The sequence below is a fragment of the Equus asinus genome, chromosome 2, assembly GCF_041296235.1.
Source record: "Equus asinus isolate D_3611 breed Donkey chromosome 2, EquAss-T2T_v2, whole genome shotgun sequence".
Classification (NCBI taxonomy): domain Eukaryota; kingdom Metazoa; phylum Chordata; class Mammalia; order Perissodactyla; family Equidae; genus Equus; species Equus asinus.
In genome coordinates, this window is record NC_091791.1 from 123,436,004 (window position 1) to 123,446,699 (window position 10,696).

Consider the following 10,696-nt stretch of genomic DNA (forward strand, 5'->3'; position numbering starts at 1 on the left):
GCTCCGCTTCAGTGGCCTGGGCTTTGCAGGTTCAGATCCCTAGCGTGGACCTATATACTGCTCATCAAGCCATGCTGTGGTGACATCCCATGTACAAAATAGAGAAAGATGGACACAGATGTTAGCTCAGGGACAGTCTTCCTCACCAAAAAAAAAAAAAAAAAAAGGGAAGGGGAAGCTATAAATGATTAAGGAAAACATTTGGAAAAATTTTCTAAATTCAGGATAAATATATAGGAATATATTTATATAAGAATACCCAAAGATATTGAATTCATCTTTCTTTAACTGATTCAGGATGAGGGAAATAACAGTAAAGAGAATGTTTTAGAAAGATAACTCTGGTGACGTGACAGTGGAAGAGACTACAAGGTAAGTGGTATTCACAAAGCCTAGAAGAATGCAAAGCTGGTTAAGAACTGATGCCACTATCTTAGAGTGAAGTGATGATAACCAAAATTGGTACAGTAATAATGGGAATGGAAAGATGAATGAAAGGTGAACACTAATTTGAGGCAGAATCAAAATGACTTGGTCTTGACCATGAACTGTTAAATGAGAAGGGAGGAATTACTGCCTGACTTAGGAAGAACTAAAACATGTGAAGGATTGATAAAACACAGAGTTTGCAGTCTCAGAATCAGGCTAAAGTACTCTGTGATTCTGGACAGATTATTGAGTAATTTTTGTTCCATATATTTTATATCCTACATCTACTTCTAGCTAATACCCTATTTCTCTGTTTCTTGTCATAACCAAACTTTTTTTTTAAATAACAGCTTTATTGTGATACAATTCACATATGATAAAACTTACCCTTTTAATGTGTACAATTCAGTGTTTTTTAGTATATTCAGAGTTGTGCAACCATTCCCACTGTCTAGTTTCAGAACGTTTTCGTTAGCCCCTCAAAAGAAACCCCATAATGCTTTAGCAGTCATTTCTCATTTTCCCCTCCACCCCTCCATCCGCTGGCAACCACTAAGCTCCTGTCTGTCTCTATGGATTTACTTATTATGAGCATTTAATATAAATAGAACCATGCAAAATGTGGCTTTTTATGACTGGCTTCTTTCACTTAGCAAAATGTTTTCAAGGTTCATCCATGTTTTAGTGTGTATCAGTACTTCATTCCATTTATGGCTGAATAATATTCCATTGTATAGATGTACTACATTTTATTTATCTATAGATGTTTCTTGTTTCCACCTTTTGGCTATTACAAATAATGCTGCTATGAACATTCATATACACATTTTTGTGTGCACGTCTTCATCTTTCTTTCATATATACCTATATGCGAAATTACTAGGTTCTCTGGTACCTCTATATTAAACTTCTTGATGAAGTATAAGACTGTTTTCCAAAGTGGCTGCACCATTTACATTCCCACAAACAACGTGTATATACCACACTTTTCGCTTCCTATTCACTTTTTAGCCCCCCGTAGTCTGGCATTAGCTATTACTATTCCTCTGAAGCTACTGTTGCCAACAGAGACTTCCATGTCCCTCTTCAGGCTTTATCATATCTGATTATCAGATTCCTCGGCAACATTGAAATATTTTTCCTTTGGCTTCTGACTACCTCTTGTCAGTCTCTTTTGCTGGCAACTCCTTCTTAACCTAACTTCTACATGTTGGATTTCTTCAGAATTTGGTAGTGTGTCCTCTCTCTTCTCTCTTTTCCTCCCATTCTCATGGACCCTTTTTTTTTTTGAGGAAGATTAGCCCTGAGCTAACACCTGCTGCCAATCCTCCTCTTTTTGCTCAGAAAGACTGGCCCTGAACTAACATCCATGCCTATCTTCCTCTACTTTGTATGTGGGATGCCTACCACAGCATGGCTTGCCAGGTGGTGCCATGTCTGCACCCAGGATCCAAACCAGTGAACCCCGGGCCACTGAAGCAGAACGTGTACATTTAACCGCTGTGCCACCGGGCCAGCCCCTTGTGGATCCTTTTTTCAACTGAAATTTTTATTGAGATAATTGTACATTCACATGCAGTTGTAAGAAGTAATAGAGATCCCTTGTATACTTTGCCCAATTTTCCCAGTGATAACATTTTGCAAAACTATAATGTAATATCACAATGAGAGAGTGATATAATTCATAGGGCTTACTCAGATTTGCCTGGTTTTACTTATAACTCATTTGTGTATTAAGTTCTGTAAAACTTGATCAACTGTGTGGGTTTGTGTATCCACTACCACAGTCAAGATACTGAACAGTTCCAACACCACAAGAATTCCTCTTGTTGCCCTTTTAAACCACACCCATCTCCCTCTAATGCCTGCTCTTCCTCCAATTCCTGGCAACCACTAATACATTCTGCATTTCTAATATTTTGTCATTTCAAAAAAAAGGTTACATAGGAGAGAAATAATAAGAATCAGAGCAGAAATAAATGCTATTGAAACAAAAAAGGCAGTAGAAAGGATCAGTGAAACAAAGAGCTGGCTCTTTGAGAAGATAAATGAAATTGACAAACCCCTGGCTAGACTTACAAAGAAAAAAAGGAGAGAAAGCTCAGATAAATAAAATTAGAAATGAAAGAGGAGAAATAACAATGGATACCATAGAAATACACAGGATTATAAGACAGTACTATGAAAAGCTGTATGTCAACAAAATGGACAATCTAGAGGAAATGGATAAATTCTTAGACTCTTACAACCTCCCAAAGCCGAAGCAACAAGAAATAGATACCACAACTAGAAGGACTCACAACTAAAATATACAACTATGTACTGGGGGGATTTGGGGAGAAAAAACAGAAGGAAAAAAAAAAGAAGACTCGCAACAGTTGTGAGCTCTAGTGCCAATCTTTTATTTTTTTTTAAAAAAAAAGAGTGGTTTAACAACAAAAAAAAGAAATAATCTGAATAGACCAATCACAAGTAAAGAGATTGAAACAGTAATCAAAAACATCCCAAAATATAAAAGTCTAGGACCAGACAGCTTCCCTGGTAAATTCTACCAAACTTTGAAAGAGGATTTAATACCTATCCTTCTCAAGCTATTCCAAAAAATTAGGGAAGACAGAATGCTTCCTAACACATTCTGTGAGGCCAACATCACTCTGATACCAAAGCCTGAGAAGGACAGCACAAAAAAGGAAAACTACAGGCCAATATCGCTGATGAACATAGATGCAAAAATCCTCAACAAAATATTGGCAACCCGAATACAGCAATACATCCAAAAGATCATACATCATGATCAAGTGGGATTTACACCAGGGACGCAGGGATGGTTCAACATCTGTAAATCAATCAATTTGATATACCACATTAACAAATGAGGAATAAACCACAGGATCATCTCAATAGATGCAGAGAAAGCATTTGACAAGATCCAACATCCATTTATGATAAAAACTCTTAACAAACCGGGGATAGAAGGGAATTACCTCAACATAATAAAGGCCGTATATGACAAACCCACAGCCAACATCATACTCAATGGGGAAAAACTGAATGCCATCCCTCTCAGAACAGGAACAAGACAAGGATGCCTGCTATCACCACTCTTATTCAACATAGTACTGGAGGTTTTGGCCAGAGCAATTAGGCAAGAGAAAGGAATAAAAGGAATCCAAATAGGGAGTGAAGAAGTGAAACTCTTGCTGTTTGCAGACGACATGATCTTATATATAGAAAACCCTAAAGAATCCATCGGAAAACTACTAGAAATAATGAACAAATACAGTAAAGTTGCAGGGTACAAAATCAGTTTACAAAAATCAGTTGCACTTCTATACTCTAATAACAAACTAACAGAAAGAGACCTCAAGAATACAATTCTATTTACAATCACCACAAAAAGAATAAAATATCTAGGAATAAATTTAACCAAGGAAGTGAAGGACTTATAGAATGAAAAGTATAAGATGTTCTTGAAAGAAATAGATGATGACATAAAGAGACAGAAAGAGAGTCCATGCACATGGATTGGAAGAATAAACATAGTTAAAAAGTTTGTACTACCCAAAGCAATCTACAGATTCAATGCAATCCCAATCAGAATCCCAATGACATTCTTCACGGAAATAGAACAAAGAATACTAAAATTGATATGGGGCAACCAAAGACCCCGAATTGCTAAAGCAATGCTGAGAAAAAAGAACAAAGCTGGAGGCATCACAATTCCTGACTTCGAAATGTACCAGAAAGCCATAGTGATCAAAACAGCATGCTACTGGTACAAAAACAGGCACACAGATCAATGGAACAGAACTAAAAGCCCAGAAATAAAACTGCACATCTAAGGACAGCTAATCTTCGACAAAGTTGCCAAGAACATACTATGGAGAAAAGATAGTCTCTTCAATAATTGGTGTTGGGAAATCTGGATAACCACTTGCAAAAGAATGAAAGTAGACCATTATCTCATGCAATACACAAAAATAAAGTCAAAATGGATCAAACACTTGAAGGTAAGTCCTGAAACCATAAAACTCCTGGAAGAAAATATAGGTAGTACACTCTTTGACATCGAACTTAAAAGGATCTTTTTGAATACCATGTTTTCTCAGACAAGGGGAACAAAAGAAAAAATAAACAAGTGGGACTTGATCAAACTAAAGAGCTTCTGCAAGGCAAAAGAAACTAGGATCAAAACCAAAAGACAACCCACCAAGAGGGAGAAAATACCTGCAAATCATATATTCAACAAGGGTTAATCTCTGTACTATATAAGGAACTCACACAACTGAACAACAAAAAAAACAAACAGCCCAATCAAAAAATGGACAGAGGATATGAACAGATGTTTTTCTAAAGAAGATAGACGGCCAATAAACACATGAAAAGACGTTCAACGTCACTAATCATCAGGGAAGTGCAAATCAAAACTACACTAAGATACCACCTAACACCCATTAAAATGGCTATAATCACTAAAACTAAAAATAGATGTTGGAAAGGGTGCAGAGAAAAGGGAACCCTCATACACTGCTGGTGGGAATGCAAACTGGCACAGCCACTATGGAAAACAGGATTGAGATTCCTCAAAAAACTAAAAATAGAACTTACCTTATGACCTAGCTATCCCACTACTGGGTATCTACCCAAACAGTTTGAAATCAACAATCCAAAGTAACATATGTATCCCTATGTTCGTTGCAGCACTATTCACAATAGCCAAGACATGGAAACAATCCAAGTGCCCATTGACTGATGATTGGATAAAGAAGATATGGTATATGTATACAATGGAATACTACTCAGCCATAAAAAAAGACAAAATCATCCCATGTGCAACAACATGGATGGACCTGGAGGGAATATATTTAGTGAAATAAGCCAGACTGAGAAAGACAAACATCAGATGATTTCACTCATGTGTGGAATATGAACAAACACATGGACAAAGAAAACAAAGAATGTACCAGTGTACATTCCTACCAGGAATGTGTAAGTGATCCAATTTCTCCACATCATTGCCAGCATTTTCTGTTGCCACTTGTTTTTATTTTAGCTGTTCAGATAGCTGTGTAGTGATATATCGTTGTGGTTTTAACTTGCGTTTCCCTAATGTATATTTCCTAATGTTGAATATCTTTCATGTGCCTATTTGGTAACTTTATATACTTTCCCTTAAATATTTGTTTGTCATTTTCTAATTGTTTGTTATTGTTGAATTTTGAAAGTTTTGTAATATGTTCTACATAGTGATCCCTTGTTAGATGTGCAGTTTTAAATTTCTCCCAGTATGTAGCTTCATTTTATCATCTTAACAGAATCTTTTGTAGAGCAAAAGTTTTTAGTTTTGATGAAGTCTAATTTATAGATGTGTTTCATTTTATGGATTATCTTTTGATGTCAAATCTAAGAACTCTCTGCCTAGAGCTAGATCACTAAGATTCTCCTACTTTTTTTCCTCAAAGTTTTATAGTTTTACATTTTACAGATAACTCTGTGAATCATTTCGAGTTATTTTTGTATAAGGTGTGAGGTTTAGGTCATAGATTTTTGCCTAACATACAATTGCTCTAGCACTCTTTGTTGAAAAGGCTCCCATGGCCTTTAAAATACCTCTATGTGTCAGTGACTTGTAGGTTTGTACCTCACATTTCTGTATTTCTTTTCTGCTCCCAATATCCAACTACCTTCTTGACACCTCTAGTTCAGTGCCTCTTACACAGGCAGCTCACACTCTACGGGACGAAAACTTGAACTCATCTTCTCTCCAGTCTCTCTTCCCCAATCTCCCCCATCTCAATTAATGAAGCTAGGAGTCGTTCTTTACATCACCTTTCCCACATTTCCCACATCCAGTACTGTAATTCTCTTCCCTCTTAAAGAGTTCTCAGATCCAGTTACTTGTTTCCGTTTCTCTTGGTACTGCCGTCAGTTCTCATGTGGACCACTTTAGAGGAATTCTGATGGACTCTTGCTTCTGTTTCCTCACTCATGTAAGCTTTTAGAGTGATCTTTTACAAGTTTGTATCGGATTATATCACTCCCCTGCTTAAACTCTTCCAGATTGATATTGTTAGCATATTCCAGAAGCCTTCTGTGATCTTTCCCTTGCCTTCCTTTCTAATCCTCTTTCCTACACTCTGCCTCTCTAAGCTGGTGCCCCGCTGGTTGTCTTTCAGCCCCCAGTAGCCAGCAAACTTTTCCTTTCCTCATGCCTTCCTTATACATTTCCTCTGCCTGGAATGTTATTCCCACTTACACTTTAACTCCTGCAAGTCTCAGCTTGTGTGTCACTCTTAGAGATGCTGTTTGTGATGATCCCCCTCTTTATTCCTTCTCGTAGAACTTTGGGTCACCTTCTCCCACTTTACTGTTTATTTGTGTAACATCTATAATCCTTAATAGATTGTAAACATCATGAAGGTAGGGTCATGTCAGTTTTTTCCACTGCGTACTCAGTGCCTGGCATATATAATATATATGCAGTAAATATTTGTGAATGAATGAGTGAGATAGGGAAATATAGTAAGTTAGTAAGATGTAGGCAAGTTAGGGTAATTTATAATTCCCAATCCACTGGTGTTTTTATAAGCTATTTTATTGAGCCACCGATACGTGGCCATCTTTCTTGCCTAGTCCAGGGTATAGTGCAGTAACTTGAGAGAATCATAAAGATTACTTTTGGTGAGTGAGCTATTTGTAGGCAACTGAAGATACTTTATTGGTTGATGTAATGTGAAGTATTTTGTGTACCCCAGTCGTCCATAAAGAGAATACTTCTACTTCTAGATGACCACAGGTTGTTTCTGTCTGTATTATGGGGACATTATGGTTTTAAGTGCCAGCATTTTCTTTTATCCGTCTCTTAGGGCTCAGTTCTTAGAACCTATGGCCCTTTCCTTCCCTCAAGAAAGGGAACAATGGTGACTGTTTAATATGCGCTGATAAGCCTTCCTTTTTTTTTATGTCATTATTGTCAAGGATTTGACTATAATATTAGAACTTTCTATTTCTCATCTCTCTTTTTTTGATCATTTAAGAATTATGTGTATTAACACTCTAGTCCTGATTAATGGTTTCTGTTGTCCCCTCATTAAAGCAATTAAGTGATCATCGTAGCTCGTGGGTGGGGAGGTTAGCTAGCAAACATTCTTGCAAGAACCTCCTAGTAAAACAAAAATTATAAATTCAATGCCTGAAGTGGCTGAGCTTAGGATAGTGTTTGCCATACAACGTAAGCAACTGAAGTTTTTTTAAGTTGACAATATTACTATGCCTGTGTATGTGGTGGATTATCCTTAGATGACCTTAGATGAATTTCTTTTTTTCTTATTTTCTAGTGCCCTTTCATTGTCTCAATATTTAGCAGAACTCTTTATTTGGAGGCAAAGAGCAATAAGGGTGTGGAACACATTGATAAAATGAATATAATTCAATACAGAAGTAGAATCGATCATTTCTTTCAGATGTAAATGCTGCTGATAGTGTATGTTAAGGAAAAGTTTACTTTATCTCACTTCTTGTGTAGATGCTAGAACTGCTTCTGTCTTGTGTTTAGACATCCAACAAACATTTGAGTAGCTATTATGTGTTTGTAGAAAATATACTTTCTTTTGACCTGCAAGTACAACAACTTCCCTTCTTACCACGTGACAAGACTCTTTACCCCCAAAATAAAGAATGGGGTGCTAACAGAAAAGGTAGTGATTGGATAATTGGTAACTCAGTGTTGTCTAGTACCTCCTTTTCCTAAAATAAGTCCTTGTCTGCCTTTAGCATTTCTAAGTGTAAGGACCAAGAGTGGTGTTAATTCATTAACAGATTACTAGATTTTGAGCAGTTGTGGAGAAACCAAAATCCAAATTCAGAATTGGATTTTCTAATTCTGTTACGTCAGCAAGTGCTAATTTAAAATTCACTATATACAAGATATACTTTGAGCCCCGTAGGAGATTCAGAGAATTGGAGATAGATTTCTGTGTTTGAGGAACGTAGGAGAATATACGAAGAAGTTAAAAGTCTCGTGATTCTCCATCCAAATTTAATTTTTTGGAGTGTCTTTCTTTCCTTCGCTTTTACTTTGAAAGTTCCCAGAGTTTGGGACAAGCGAGTAAGAGAGATAGTTGCTTGAATTCTCCAGGATGGGGGAGTTATTGAATAATTTCTGTTATTGAGTGATTTCATTGTAACTATTATTGATAATGGTCTACAGAAGTTTTTAGATTCTTTACTTCTCTGTAATTTGGTTTAGTCAACACGAGGATGCATTTGGTTAGCCAGAATGCAAAATTTGTAGGCCTGAATGGTCTTGGCAAGTTTTACAGGGGGGAATTATGGCATTTGGAAGAGTAGGCAGCAGAAGGAATCTCAGGCAAGGGAACAGCATGGGCAAAGTCCCAGAGGACAAAAAAATTTGTGGTGGACTCAGTTTTCACATAGACCTACTCAGTTGTGTTAGTTTATGTATTTTCAAGATTACCATGTTTTTTTTCTGTCATTATGTTCAATTGATTTTTGTTTTTAGGCATGATATTTAATGTATTTTGAAGTTTAAAATAACATTAAATGAGGAATGACATTATTTTGAGAAAATGTTAAAAGGCTGAAGAATCTTAATCTACGTAATGATTTCCTAACGGAGATCTGGGAAATCCCCAGAAGTTGTCTTTGGTTCATAGAAGAGTCCTCAGAACTAGAAAGAGAAATTGAGGAGTCCCAGAGAGGGACTCCATGGTTAGAACCATTTGATCCTCATAACAGAATGAATAAAAACAATTTAAACCATAAATGCAGGTGTTCATTATTATAGATAGGGCAAAGTCATTGCCACTGTCAGAGGAAAAACTCTTGGCAGTATAACATGATAGTAGAGAAATTTTCAGATGAACAGAACACTTGAATGCCATTTGAGGAAGCATTGATTCTCCTGCCCCTATTCTCTAGAATATTTAGGGCTAAGTTCTTAGTTTCTGATATCTTAAGAGTCTTCAAGTATTCTCTTACTGAGAACCATTATTTAAAAAAATTTAGGATTGTGTTAGAGCGATGACATTAGAATTTTTTAATTACCCTTACTCCTGTAATCCTAACAACTGTTTTCATTTTTGCATGTTATCTTCTAATCTTGTACGTATACTTTCTTAGTAATAGTACTTTAAAAATTAAGAAGGAATACTGAGATCTAGAGAAATTTATGATTCCTTTTTTTCTTTTGAAGGTATGTGTTGGGTGGTGGAGCATTATGTATGGAACTTCTCACAAAACAGGTGACTGTTTTCTTATGATACTCTTATTTTTCAACCTCCATAGAGCCTTTCGATTATGTAAGTTAGATTCTGAGTGGAAAAGCTCTGTTATAATAGCACATACTTTAAAAAAATTTTGGTTTTTTTAAAAATAGCACCTACTTTTAATAATGAAAAAGCTAATATTTAAGGTAAACCAGTAAAATGAGATTGTACTTGGTGCTTAATCTATGCTAGGATAGGCAGTAAGAGTGATGTTTATTTAAGGTTGTAATTTGCTCATGTCTGGCACTTAGAACATAAGCTTGTTTTGTTTTTTTGCGAGGTTTTGGAAATGATCAAACTTTACTTTTACTTCTTAACTACAAACTTCATAACATTAATTTGCTAGTGTTGAGTTGTTATATGCCATTTTGTTAAGCTTTCCTAAGTGGAAATCAGGAACACCATGTGTTTTAGAGAAGTGTTTTCTTCTTCCTGTAGGGCTGGAGCAGTGCCTACTCAATAGAATCGGTCATCATGCAGATCAATGCCACTTTAGTCAAAGGCAAAGCCAGAGTGCAGTTTGGAGCAAATAAGGTACTTTTATTAAGAATGTCACATAAACTATGAGATATATTTCCTGTTATCTTATGAGGCTTCTTCCTGTCTGTGTTATTTTTACTATAGATAAACGTATCTATAATTTAAAATTTATTATTGGTATGTATATACTAATAAGTAAAAAATTATATGTACTTTGAAATTTTCCAAAACTAAGATCATGTTATAATAGTTAGTTCCCAGTGAGCATTTATGTGCTACGCTCTAATCTATTTAATCTTTTTACTTGTATTAACTCTTTCAATCCTCTTAATAACCTAAAAGTGGGTACTATTATTGTCCTCGTTTTGTAGGTGAGGAAACTGAAGCACACAGAGCCTAAGTAGTGACTCGTCTGGGTCACAGGTGGCAGAGCAAGGACTGGAACCAGAGAGTCTGGATTAAGTCTTTGCTCTTAACCAATGAGTTCTGTTTTTTATTCA

General features: G+C 36.1%; 1 protein-coding gene across 3 annotated transcripts in view; it reads left to right on the plus strand.

Moving 5' to 3' along the window:
• UBE2Q2 (ubiquitin conjugating enzyme E2 Q2) overlaps positions 1-10,696 on the plus strand; it is a 62,484-nt gene that overhangs the window by 40,800 nt on the left and 10,988 nt on the right. For 2 of the 3 annotated variants that reach the window (XM_014856448.3, XM_070504399.1), the window contains 2 exons: positions 9,644-9,692; positions 10,155-10,250. In XM_014856448.3, the coding sequence (XP_014711934.1) occupies positions 9,644-9,692; positions 10,155-10,250 (145 nt within the window). Of the gene's footprint in view, positions 1-5,130; positions 5,419-9,643; positions 9,693-10,154; positions 10,251-10,696 lie in introns of all 3 variants that reach the window. The other variant, XR_011501624.1, reaches the window with a different exon arrangement.